At 31.8% G+C, this 14,610-nt stretch overlaps 1 protein-coding gene across 1 annotated transcript; it reads right to left on the bottom strand.

The window, feature by feature from the left end:
• Nucleotides 1–11,191: 11,191 nt before the first annotated feature.
• On the bottom strand, nt 11,192–11,737 carry LOC136086424 (uncharacterized). Its single transcript, XM_065808721.1, has one exon. It carries the CDS (start codon nt 11,735–11,737, stop codon nt 11,192–11,194), a length of 546 nt encoding a protein of 181 aa, XP_065664793.1.
• Between the last annotated feature and the right edge of the window lie 2,873 nt (nt 11,738–14,610).

Raw genomic sequence — 14,610 nt, 5'->3', positions numbered from 1 at the left:
GTGCTCTGTAACAGTTAGGTCATCTTGGGGCACTTAATAACAACAACAACAAAAAAACCTGAGGTGGAATAAACTTGCCCTGTGCATTCACTCATGCAATAACAGTGATTGACTCTCGATTTCCACTCGTTCAACTATGGAGGTTTTTTTGTGTCTTTTCGTGCAATTAGTTTTCTTGGTTTTACGTCAAGGTTTAGACCAGTTTTATCCATATTCCATATGGATTCTGGTTTAACGTGAAAATCATTTTTCACTATAACATCACTGAAAACACTAGAGTCCTTTGACACTGTATCTTTATCCATGCACTGATGACGAACTGAAGCTGTACCCTCAGGTTTTTGCAGGTTAAATTTATGTTCATGCTAGCGTTAAACCCTAGACCATCGCTGGTTACTTGGAAGTCTTTTCGTGATTTTGAATTTATGCTTTGGGGCAAGTTTCCCAGCATAATTCAGGAACTGACTTTCCAAAACCTACTCCTAACTTTGCTCTATTGCTGGCATAATCGTTAATATATAGTAGTTTTACTAATAACAGTTTTAAGTAATAATTTTTTTTTTTAAGTAATAAGTTTTTCTTCCAGTGCATAAGGTAGGGTAGATTTTCTTCCTGGTTTTGTTTCAATAACAACTTTTCACTGAGAGATAGAGAGTCTGTCTCTCAGTGTTGTACCTGGCACTTTGTAGAATTCTGCTGCCTTACGCACTGAAAATGATGGCTCTGATCTGACATGCTTAAATGCATTCATCATATACTCTTTACTCCATTTCAGGAATAACCCCATTTCTTAACACTGGTTGATTGATTAATGGAATGATTGGAACCATTGACACGAATTAAAGAAACATCAATTGTTGGTAGCTGTTTCATTTGACAAATGTCAAGAGAACTACTACCAGATGTTAAAGAAGTTTTACCATCATGTTAGTATATGTAACCTAATCGCAACCCTAGAACTTCACAGCACTTAATTTACGATGGAGTGAATAAGTATTTAGCTAAGTAATTACAAAAGTTTATAGAAAAAGAAACATTCTTATTTTGCATAAAATGAGTTTTGGTCCTTTTTAACCTAACGTTTTGGACCTAATGTTTTAATTATTTTAATAACTAAATCATTAGTTGTAAAATTGAAAATAAATAAAACAATCGTTAATAAAATACCCATTATTTCTAAACACTTTTATAAAAAAAAACAAAAGCATAGGATTAAAATATAAAATTATATAAATTAATTCTAAATTCTTTCTTACCATTAATTATCAGGAAAAGAAAATGCAATAGTAGACAAAGTTTACTGATTAAAGATATTTTCTTTGTTCTTCTTCAAGCTAATTCATTTTGTTATGATGAACATGAGCGTTTTATACCATTACTCCATACTCAACGCTGGGTCATAATACTGTTATGAGCAATTTATTTTTTAAATTGGTTTCCTTAATAACAATACACAGAGGAAGCGAATTTTGTTTTGAAGGCAATCAAAAATACATTAACGTGGATATCATTAATTTTTTTTCAAATCAATTATCAAGTAAATTTTACGCTGGGTTCAATTTTACGCTAATGCCAAGGATGTTGAATTAAGGGTAATTAATTTATAAAATATTTTCCTCAATATTATATAAAATTAAATTGCAAAAAATATACCTCTTCATAAGCATTCAAAAACATGTTCTTAATGTGTATCCTTACTAAATTTTATGTTTTTGAGTTTAAGTTATTTTTTAAATGTCATCCCAATTTAATCAAAAAGTAATGGCGGTCACGGTAAAAGGCTTTTTTAAAAAAACTGCTGGTAGCGTATGTCTTTATATAACATGGTGCATCTATTTTCGCCTCTTGGGCTTAATGCATCAGGCGACAATATGTTTGTTCTGTGGGCGAAATTGAGTTAATTTGATAGGTTAAGCAGAAATGAATTTTATGCATATTCTACCATTTCAAACGGTTGTAAATTTTTTTACAATCAGAGAATAAACAGCGGAGAACAAATTTAAATTACAAGCTAAAATACACAATAAATAATTAACTCAGTAGAGTTGTATTAGCTGGTTTGAATTCGGCAAATTAAGTTGCAAAAAAGTTAGCGAAAACCAATTAAATTTTCTTTAAGAAATACTTCTTTATTTACGATTATCTTGAGGTCAAAGTTGTTTCGATGTTGATAAGGTTGGTTTGCTGCTCTAAACAAATGTCCTTTTGATGGTGCAGCGTTAACTGACATATAAGTAATTAAAGATAGTGGGCGACATTGAGTGATGGGAGAAATTATGTAAAGTTACTCTACCTATTTATATTATATTGCTAAGGTTTGATGTGAAGTAAATAAGATTATATTTTAATTTATAATTATTTATAGATGAAATCATGTTTAATTACAATTATATATAACTATAAATAACTAAATTTGAAATTCTTTATATATTAAATTAATCAAATCACTGCAATATTTAAAAAAGTACAGAAGTTTAATTTTGCATTATTTATTTCACTCAATTAAGAACACAATAAAAATAAACAAGGAGTTTTTTGTAACAATAATAACAAACATTTTAAACTTTTGGATTTTCTAGAACTTTGACATCTTTTATTCTCTGAAAGTTTAATAAGGTCTGGTTTTATGTCTTTATTATCTACCGCTTTCACTATAAAAGACAAATGTTCATCAGTAAACCTGGACCTCTCAAGGGTTTTATTTAGTTTCATGTGTGAAAAAAGTTGCTAACAAAGATAAGTACTGCCAAACATTGCACACATTTAATAAGCAAATTGAATCATCTTAGGAAAGTGATGGGGTGGTAAAAATAAATAAAACTTGGGTACACCAACATCAGTAAATCGTAAGCATTAAATTCTCGAAACTATTTTTGTTTCGATACGTTAAGTAACGAGACTCGTAACGGAACTCTTCTCGAAATCTTTTTGAGTTACAAGAGTAAGGTTTTTAAACTTTCGGGAAATTAATTTCGATTGGGTCCCGGAAGTTACGAGAGTACCAATTGATTCTCGGGAAAGATAAAGATCTCGAAACTTTTTCCCGAAACGTTTCGATACATAACGAGAAAATGAAAAAAATAATAAAAAAAAATGTTTCAATGCTCATAATTTGCTTTGAGGATGGCTTGTGATGGCAATGTGACGTAGTTTGAAGAAGTGATGAAATTAAAGAAATAGTCAAATCGCAAAACGTCATAGAATGTTGTTGATTTGGCGGGATTCAAACTCACGACCTTGGGATAACGGACTCATCCTCAGATCACTTGACCATTGAAATATTGTAATAAAAAATCCCTTATTTTAATTACACATTAGTGTGACATACATACATTATAGTTCATATTTTAAATAATGTATTTTATACGCTCGCCAAATATTGGAAGGTTGTGAGTTCGAATCACGTGAAGCAGATGATAAAACTGGTTAACAAACACACAAAAAAAAATTAAATTTGAATTGAAAAGGGGTATAGACCATGTTTCGGTGCCATTAAATCAGTATTTTGGTTCCTAATATAATAAATATATTTATTAAATTTAAATAATGTATTCTTGAAAGTTTTTTTAGCAATTTTTTCAATGGTCGAGTGGTCTGAGGCATGAATCTGTTATCCAAAGGTCGTGAGTTTGAGTCCAGGCGTGGGGATGCACTATCCATGGATTTGATGCAGGTGGAAAAGGAAGAAAAATATGCTAAGTGTATTTCAAGCAATATATCAATATCGTCAAAGAAAGCACCAATGATGGAGTCAAAGTCAGGACAGACAATGATTGCCTAATATAATAAATATATTTATTAAATTTAAATAATGTATTCTTGAAAGTTTTTTTAGCATAGTGAACTCACGACCTTCTGATAACGGGAGTCATGCCTCAGAATGATGACCCAGTGGTTGTTGAAACATTGCTTTTGTTTTTTTTCAACAAATTAAATAAAACTAATACGAAATTTAATTATAGTAATTTTAGTTAATTTACTAATTTAACTAATATGAACATATCATTTCACAAAAAAATGTTTCAATAATCTAACTTTCAAATCTGACATCTGAAAACAAAACGTCATTGATTGTCGACGAGTTTGCACGAAAACGTCATTAATTGTTTGATTTGGCAACTGAACCTCAATTGTGTGACGCAGCTTAAAGAAGTGAAGAAAGATTGCTTGGATGAGGCAGGAATCGAACTCGCGACCTTCTGATAACGGGAGTCATGCCTCAGACCGCTTCACCATTGATACAGTGCAATAAGAAGTTAAAAAAATAAATTATTTCAGTTCAACATTGCTCACAAAAAAAGTAAACAAAAAATTATAAATATACATGCTTTTTAGTATTTATTGCACCGTTTCAATAAATTAGTAATTTAAAATTAATTATTTAGTAACTTTGCTATAAGTTAAACAAAAGTTTAAATGATTTTAAGTAAAAAAGAAATAAAAGAAACACAAAATTTATCATTTTATTTAACCAAAAGTTAAATAGTAATTTATTTCATAAAAAAAGATTAAGTAAAGTCAACAAATTAGGCAGTTTGAGTTGATGTGGCAGGTCCAGGTGTTGCTGTGGCAAGTGTAGCAAGAAGTTCATCATCTTTAGAATCATCTCCAAGGACAACTAGCGGGACAATCCCTTTAAGCAAAGATGAGGAAGTAGATGTCCTTGGTGTATCCTCTTCGGCAATGAGCTCTTCAGCGGAAGTGAGCTTGTAGGTTTTTATCTTCACTCGATCGTAGTTTGCTAGATGTAAGGCAGTTTTTCAACTTGCTCAGGTTGAAGTTTGGTCCTCTTGAAGGAGGCAATGTTACTTCCAGAACTGAAAACTCGCTCAGAAAGAGCAGAAGAGGCAGGAACACCCAACCATTTCCTTTCAGCCTCTGAAAGCAATGGAAACTTTTTTTGGTTGCCCTTCCAAAATATCAGCACATCAGTTCTAATCTCTCCAATTTTAGTGTACATGTCCCATTCACTGACAATTGAAAGGAGGTCTTTCAGGCCCAACAATTGCCATCTCTTCATCTTTGATAAATCATAACATAGGTCATCTTTGGGTGCCATGACATCCTTGAGCTGCTGCACATTTGTGGTCATTTCCTGGATTGAAGCAAGCCACTTTAGCATTAGAACATTAAAGTTAACACTTCAGCATTAAAGCATTAGAGCTGACATTATAGGGAGCTTCAACAACCTGCCACCAAATTTTTCAAATGGTTTACCGTTATTAAAGGGGTTGAGAAGGTTAGCCACGGCATAGAATGTGTTGTTGGTGCCACCATTTGAAAAATACTTTTCAGTTTTTCTTCTACTTTCGATAAAACAATTCAGCAATTGGAGGCAGAGTTATAGTGTCAATCTGTTTTTGTGCCCGAACATTGATGCCATAGATGTGAGCAATAACCTTGTGGATGCAGACTTTTTTGTCAGCTGAAACACTTTTTGAGTTGTCACTGATTCTTCTCAAAATTGGTAGAATCTCATCACAAAGGGTAAACTCCTCTTCAGTAGGCACTTACTCAGCAAGTTTCCGGCCAATGTCATTTCCAGGATTGTCTCTAATAGAGCTCAAAATCTTGCGCATTCGTACAATGCTGTCAAGCATCATGTAAACGGAATTCCAACGAGTTTTGACTGGGGCAATGACATTTACGACTTTTAGAGAAAGAAATAAAGTTATTAGTGCATGGTAACTAGTTATAAAAACCTAAAATAAAAATTACAAGTTAATTGTAGCTTAAATAAAATTAAATTAGCAATTTAAAACTGAATAAGGTCAAAAACATTTAGACAATTTTAAGTTTTACCTCCTTAAACCTTTGCTCGGCCAAGATTGATCGGTGACACTTGGAACTCAATGCAGTGGCATTAATGATGGCAGCTTCGAGATTCATTGTTTATACTGACTTAGTCTCCTTAATCGTGTTTTCCACAACCAGATTGAGAAGGTGGTCTGCACACAAGAGAAAATCATCAACATACGTGCACTTTGGAATAGCTGCCTACATGTTGGCAGCTAAATCATGAACACATACCACTTAATTGAAGCCGTCATTTCCAGTAATGTCAGAAACATACCTAAAAAGATCAAAAACAATAATGTAGATGTTACAAATTTTATTATTTTCGTTATAACACGTTATAACTCGTTATGTCCCGTTATGTAAGAAGTATAGTTTCAAACTACAATTAATTGAGCTAGAAATGTTAATTTCGAGAAATAACGATATTTCCCAATAAGAAATAATATTCTATATTATAATATTATCATAGTTGTATTACTACTTAAAATTACTTGTCAAGTTTGTCGACAATTGCATCGGCAATGTGTCTTTCAGCTAAAGGTCCAGTGCCAATGACAAACATACTGAGCTAGAAATCTTCTCTGATGAAGCAAAGGGTGATGGCTTGATATGATTCATTGTTTCGACTGATCCAAAGGTCTGAAGAAAGGGCAAATCCGGGTGATTTAGGAAGGTCTGCCAGCAAAACGTTGTCAACGGCATTATTGACATTTTTGTCTAAAACAAAAAAAAAACATGGTTTAAGGTTTAAATTTTTGTCTCAATTTCAAATAGGGGTTGTTAATGGGAATATAAATATACTATACTTATACAATAAAGGCTTTTTTCCAACATTATACCTAAAAGGTTATTTTTAGGAAAAGTAAAACCCACCAAAGTATTTATTTCAAACATTTCATAACCCTAAAAAAAAAAAAACACAAACCCAAAATGGTTTATTTCAAAATGAAAAAATCATACATTTACCTTACTTAAACTTTGAATACGTCTTGGCCTTTTTCACATTTATTTTTGGTGCAAAATAGGTCAGAAAATCCATAAAGCCATCTGCTTTGACCAAATTGAATGGGTCAAAAATTAAAATTTGACCATTCTATTAACCATTTTATCGTAGATTGTCGAAGACTTAACAATGATAAGATTAGATTATTCAAATTATGGCAAATCTTAATGCGAAGAGTTCTCATTGAATTTAGACTTATAATAATCCTCCGGATGAAGTTATTATATTCGAAACTTTTTTGGAAGAGAAGCAATCGAAGTATGTTTTTCGGAAAGAAAGTGGATTAAACGGAATTGTTCATTTCCAGATTTATATTAGAACTAAAAGGATTTATGCTCGTCAGTTAAGCGCTATTTTACATAAAAGGAATTGGCGTTGGCATATCGAGCCTGCTAGACGTTAAAAGCAGTGTATGTTGTATTGTTGTAAGTCTGAATCTCGCATTAGTCCTGATTTTTTTCTAACATTAGGATGGAAGTGAAACATAACGTTGTTCCTAAACTTGTTAAAATAAAGAGATTTAATGAGCGTGGACCTTCTGTGGCTGAAGTTATGAACAAGAAGGAATTTTTCAGTTCTTGGTGTAGTCACCAAAGGTCTTTCAATATGTATGCTAATTCCAAGCAAAGTAAGCGAAATTGAAAGTCTGTATATATATACTTATAACGAGTACCCGGATGCGGAAAGTCACGTTTAGCATTAGACATTTCTCGAGCATGTTTCCCTGAATATCAGCAAGACAAAATGTATACGGTGGGGCATGTACTGTCGAGAAAATATAGTCCTTTAGGATGACTACATATTTATATATATACATATATATATATATATATATATATATATATATATATATATATATATATATATATATTTATATATATATATATATATATATACATATATATATGTATATATATATATGTATATATATATATGTATATATATATATATATATATACATATATATATCTATATATATATGTATATATATATATATATATATATATATATATATATATATATATATATATATATATATATATATATATATATATATATATATATATATATATATGCAGTATACTTCTAGTTATTCGAACTTCCAAGAGGTTTTAAAAATTTACTTGAAATAACTGAAAATAATCTTTTAAGTGACCTACTTGAAGTTACTTTCAAATATTAGTAAATGTAGAAAGTAAAAAAAAAAAATGACCGTTGGAATGAGATGATTCTTAAGTTTTATCAATGTAAAATATGAAATATTTTACAATTTATTGAAAAATTGTCCATTTTTTATTTCTTTTTTGTTCCTTAACTATGTTTTGTTATCGTCAAGGGGAGCAAAAAATTGTTCGAATGACCGAAATTTCGAATAACTGCAGGTTAAAATAACTGATGGGCATTAGCATAAGTTAATGAAAGAAAATCTCAAGGCAATGTAAGTGCCTAATATTAAATAACAGGAAAAATCGAATAAGTGCCAGTTCGAATAAATAATAATGTGTTTACTGTTTATACATATATGTATGTGTATGTATACATGTGTGTATATATATGTATGTATATATATTAGGGTTTCTGTCAGCTGTTTAACAGTAACAGTAAAACAGCTATTTTTCGCCAAAAACTAAGAACAGCAAACAGCTGTTTTTTTTAACTGTTTTCTACTTTTTTTTTTTTAATTTTGATGTTACCGCGATTACTTTTTACTTTTCTAAAGTTAAAGTGATTTGAAAAAAAAAATTTCCATACAAGTAACTACTTTTTTAAAAAAAAATCGCGGTGCTTTTCCCTTCGCTTTGAAGAAAGTGATTTTGTCACAATTTAAGTTAAAATAATAACTTATTATAACAAATAATTATTTTACAAAAAGTAAGCTATATTACGAATTAAGTTTGAATATCTTGCACTATTTAATACTTATTTAGATTTCAGCTATGTCTTCTGTTTGGGATTTTGCAATTAAACGCAAGAATGCAAAAACAAAAGATCTCGAAGGTCAATGCAAACGTTGCAACAAAGTTATTAAGTGTTCTGGTAATTCAACGACCACATTAAAGAGGCACTTGATTTCACATGGTATTACGTTTGATAAACTACCTGATACAGCTGAATCCAGTCAACAAGCTGTAACTGAAATATGACTGAATATATATATATATATATATATATATATATATATATATATATATATATATATATATATATATATATATATATATATACCTTCTAGCTACCTCATCATGCCAACGCCATTCACGCTCGTGAAGAAAAGCAATAAGTTGACGACAATATATACCAGTGGTCGGCCCCATATTTCCAAAGGTGCCCACTTGCAAAATTCTTGTTTTAGTTGCGGCCCACAGCAATAAATATATTACTAAAACTAACAGTCTCATTACATATTAAACATAGAGCATTGTTACTTGGTCCCTCAGTGAAGAATTAAATCAGCTCCCATTTTTCATTCCACTGACGTGCATTTACGCTTCGCTTCTTGTTTACCTGGCATATCTTTGCAAGGTAATGTGCGTATTTATCAGAGTTGCAACTTCTGAGTAAAGCATCCAAACTCGATAACCGGTTACTCGATAACTGGTAATACTCGAGTAATTTGTGGTTATTCAATTTCCAAATATTGCGTCATAAAAAACCGGTTATTTAAAACATTAAAGATTTGACGACTATTTTTTTTATAATACTTATTTCGTAAAAACACTAAACAATGTAGTATTTTTATTCAAGAAAAGTACGAAAAACATTCTAAAGACGATAACTTTTACCACTGGCATATTTAATATGAAATAGTTTTTACAGCGTTAAATTAATTAAATTGTTGTTTGAGTTACTTCATCTAAACAAATTTGAATGTTCTAATTATTTTTGACGTGCTTTTCGAATGTTTTCATTTTTGTAGAGTAATTTTTTGGCATGATTTAACTTTTAAGTATAACGATCTTATTTGAAGTCTTAAAGTGCTACAGTGTTAATGTGCATTAAAATTTATTTTTTACTATGTCTAAAATGACAAGATCTGGTGTTAGGGAGTATTTTATAAAGAGGCTTTATAATTTTTACAGCCTGAAAAACAACTTAAAGGCCCACAACTACACTACTTTGTATATTATGCAGTTAGGTGGCTTGGGACCCACAAATTATGTAGCAAAGGCCCACAATTGGGCCGCGGCCCACAATTTGCCGACCTCTAATATATACGATCTGTGCGTAGATAGATTTGATAATGATCGCTACCATTGTCGCCACGTTTCCAATTCTATTCTTGAAAAAAAGTTTCTAAAGTAATAGGATTTTCTGTTGGATTGTTATATGTACAAATCCAATAGGAACTTCGGCTAATAATATTTGCCATATTTAGAATTTTAATTTTGTCTAAGCTAGGTTTTCAAACATCTACAACAAAATCGCAAACTAAATGGACAAATTTTTATTTTCGCCTGTAATTTTTATTTCGCCTTTAACCCTAACCCTAACCCTGCAGATGATAAAATGACAGAGTTTATGTTTAAAAGTACAGACGTACTTGGAGAAGCAAATTACAGTAAATTAACAGCTATATTTCGTTTGTTTAGGATACGCGGTATATCAATCAAATTAGGGGTTAAAGAAGGACCTTATTGGAACCAACTCGGAACTAATGGCGCTGCCATTGCTAATAATGCACCGTTGGAATACACTTACATCATACCAAGAAACCTAGATCAATATGTACATATAATAAACTCAGCAAGCACATACGCACATTGAGATGCAGCAAAAAAACATTCAAATTTTAGAGATCAACCGAATTCAGTTACAAGATTAAGTTACGGTGATAAACAGATAAGAATATATCAAAAATGGCCACTATTTGAATTAACAACTCGATATATCGGAGACAACCCGCTTAAACTTAAAGATAATCTATTTAATAGTGACGTAGATAGATATCAATGGTTTTCATGTAAGGAATTAAAAAATAATGATTTAATAAGATTCCTACCACCAGTATTTTGGGCTAGAAATAGTTCAGAACATCCGATTCGTTATCAAACAAAAGTATATTGCGAGTTTAAAGAATTAGACATTGTGGGAATATAATTGTATTTTATATAATATTAATAAATGTTTACAAATTAATTAAGTTTGTTATTTGCTGTCGCAACTTTTCTTCAATCACGCGATAAAAATAAATAACTTCGTCGTTATATTGCTCTCAATCCAACCTTTCATTAGCGCATTCGATTTTAACACCATCATACCTATGTATCTTCAATTTATACTCTAAACGTCTTTCAAGCGGCGCACCACGATTATCTTTAAACACTCAGTAGGGTAATTACTAGTAAATATAATTAATCGAGAATTAAAATTCAAAAAACCACCTTTAATTTAAACTTTATAGTCATAACGATCACATAATTTAAACAATTCTTGAGGTTCATAACAATCTCCCCTAAAATCATCCCATGTAACAACATGTTCTTGAGAATACATGTCCCACCATTGACTTTTATTCTTATAAAAAGGCAAAGTATCAGGGAAACAATTTCTTGAGATATCAAAGGCTAAACGAGACTTACCACATCCAGGTGGACCATAAAGATAGATACAAATACTTTTAAACATACGCTTTTTCTGCTTACTATTTGCATATAAAGTAAGAGAACGATTATGAGAACACCAAGAACTAAAAAACTCATCCTTGTTCATAACATCAGACATTGAATATCCACGATCAATATAACGTTTGATTTCAACCAATTTTGGTATAACAATAACTTTAACTTCTGCACGAACATTACTATAAAAATCAGGACTTACACGAGATTCAGTTTTGCAACAATAAAGCATTGCTTGCTTCCATCTTCTAGTAGGTTCTATATGCCAGTTCCAATTTCTTTCATGAAGTAAAGCAATAAGTTGACGGCAATACATACGTGAAGTACGTAGATAAATTTGATAATGTAGAGTACCATTAACACCGCTTTCTTTTTGAAAAACGTATTTCCATAATTTTGGTCAAATTTTTGTTTTAGTCTTAAACTAAAAGAAAAACATGGTTTAAGGTTTTTTGAATTTTTGACTCAATTTCAAATAGGGGCTGTTAATGGGAATATAAAAATTAAAATTTGACCATTCTATTATCCATTTTATCGTAGATTGTCGTAAACTTAACAATGATAAAATTAGATTATTCAAATTATGGCAAATCTTAATGCGAAAAGTTCTCATTGAATTTGTACTTATAATAATCCTCCGGATGAAGTTATTATATTCGAAACTTTTTTGGAAGAGAAGCAATCGAAGTATGTTTTTCGGAAAGAAAGTGGATTAAACGGAATTGTTCATTTCCAGATCTATATTAGGACTAAAAGGATTTATGCTCGTCAGTTAAGCGCTATTTTACATAAAAGGAATTGGCGTTGGCATATCGAGCCTGCTAGACGTTAAAAGCAGTGTATGTTGTATTGTTGTAAGTGTGAATCTCGCATTAGTCCTGATTTTTTTCTAACATTAGGATGGAAGTGAAACATAACGTTGTTCCTAAACTTGTTAAAATAAAGAGATTTAATGAGCGTGGACCTTCTGTGGCTGAAGTTATGAACAAGAAGGAATTTTTCAGTTCTTGGTGTAGGTCTTTCCCGATTCACTTGGTTCGCATAATATAAGTCCCCGTTTTTTATGATTTAAATTAAAAAGGAAATTGCATAATAACTGTCGTAGCCTATAAACAGACATTTGGTTTTGCAATGCCACGTTTGATAAGAAGAACATAAGTGCTCCTAATATGGACGTGTCATTGCAAACTTCTATCCTAGGTGTTAATACATCAGTATTACGGTATTGTAAATATACCTGCCTAAATATGTTTTTTTTAGCTGTTTCCATGTCCTTTAGCTCGATTGAAAACTCCAGTTGGCGTAATTCGGGGCTCTTGGATAATTCAGTGTTGTATTGTCTTGAATTCATAATATTGTGCGTGAATAAATAGCTTGCGTAAGTACGTTTGTGCTGTTGACGTTTAGTTGCTTTTTCCGGTCTTTGTGCTACCGCCTGGTCATTTCCGCCTAAATCGAAGACGATATGAGCGCATACGTACCTAATCACGCTCAAGCACGTATATAACCGAGTTTTTAAAGTGACCAGGGGTAGCAACGTGGACAACTTTAACTCTACTTCCACAGACGTTGCATTGGTGTTCGTAACGTCGTCGATGGATGTCGTTACACCCTACACAGTTGTATCTTCGTGATTTAAAATAGGCTCGTCGTATTGAAAGTTGTTCTGCCTCTGATGAACGGTCCTCTCTGTTGAGAGAGTATACGGCCAGTAGGGCGTGCGTATGCAGTTTGCCATGGAATTCGGACTCTTTTCCGTCAAAGTGTGTGCAATTTGTTTGAGTCTTTGTGCATATTTGGAGACGGTCGCATTTTTTCGGTGGAGTAATTGTACCACACAGCTTCGGTTTCTTTCCCTGATTACATTACGTGAAATATGTCATATCCGCGTTTGAAGTTTTTATTAAAAGCAAACAATTCCTAAAATTATTTATTATTCTTTAAATATTCATCTAATAATGTACCAGTAAACATTTTTAAAATATCGCCACTTGATATTATACTTACAGAATTGTCCAGTTTAAGTTCATTGCAGTTGTCGGTGCGAGTTATGTTGTCGCAACATACTTTATTTACCGACTCTTCTTCTGCTTCAATGAAGTCTTCTTTATCAGATCTTTCGGTAATATTCGAAATCCTTTGTCCTCTTGTAGTCATTTGTATTTCAACATCACGCGTGCTTTTTTGATTGCAGTTGTTCTCATTTGTTTCTTGTATTTCTTTAATTGTTTCAATGTCGTCTTCTCTGTGTTCACTCGGAAGTCTCTGAGTTCGACTGGGACCTGGAGAACCTCTTGGAGACGATTTTCCAAATTGATTATTTTTACTTCCGCTTTTAAAAAGTCTATCTTCGCTTGTGTCAAAATATTCGTATCTCTCATCTGTTGGCTTGTATGGTGTTTCTTTGTACAAGGATAATTCGCGGACATAATCGTTATATTCTCGCTCGTTACATCCTTTCTCGAGTCTTTCTTCGATGTAGGCGATCTTGTTATTGATGATTCGTTGGGATGCACTTCTCTCAATCTTTTGCTTTTCTCCTGTTCTTTTTGTTCTACGAATGTTTGGCATTGCCACGGATCTTGACTAAACCAGCTAAAATCTGTTGCTTGTTCAATTGCTTCTAGTTCCATTTGGATTAGTATGTTATTGTACAAGTTTATATACACCGCGTTGCTATAGAAGATAATTGAGAAAAAAACAAAAAGATTATCCTTAGATTATCCCTCTATTGAGACACACCTTATTATTACGAAACATTTATAAATTCCTCTACAGCCGACCATCCCGATTAACCCATGACACCCCCCACCCTGCCTGCTATGAGATCTCATAGCTGGCAGGGAGTGGGTGATTGTATTAATCAGGACAGGCGAGCAGCTAGCATAACAGCAATCTCGTTTATGAGCCTTTCAATAAGAGGCTCATAAACGAAGTTGCCTAAAAATAGCCTGAAAATATATTGTTGCATAATTTGCATTTAAATCTGTTGTCAAGGTTAATTGTTGCTATAATAGTTAGCAAACATTAAGCTTCAAGCATCTTATAAAAGAACATGCAACTCAAATACTTTAGCTGGTGGAACAGTTAAAGCAAAGAATAAAAAAGTGAAAACAACAAATAATTTATCTAATTAATTTTTTATTTTAGTTATCTATAATATTGTTAAATATATAAAATAATTTAATG

Source organism: Hydra vulgaris, chromosome 10, assembly GCF_038396675.1.
Source record: "Hydra vulgaris chromosome 10, alternate assembly HydraT2T_AEP".
Lineage (NCBI taxonomy): Eukaryota > Metazoa > Cnidaria > Hydrozoa > Anthoathecata > Hydridae > Hydra > Hydra vulgaris.
This window is presented reverse-complemented; position numbering and strand designations above follow the sequence as displayed.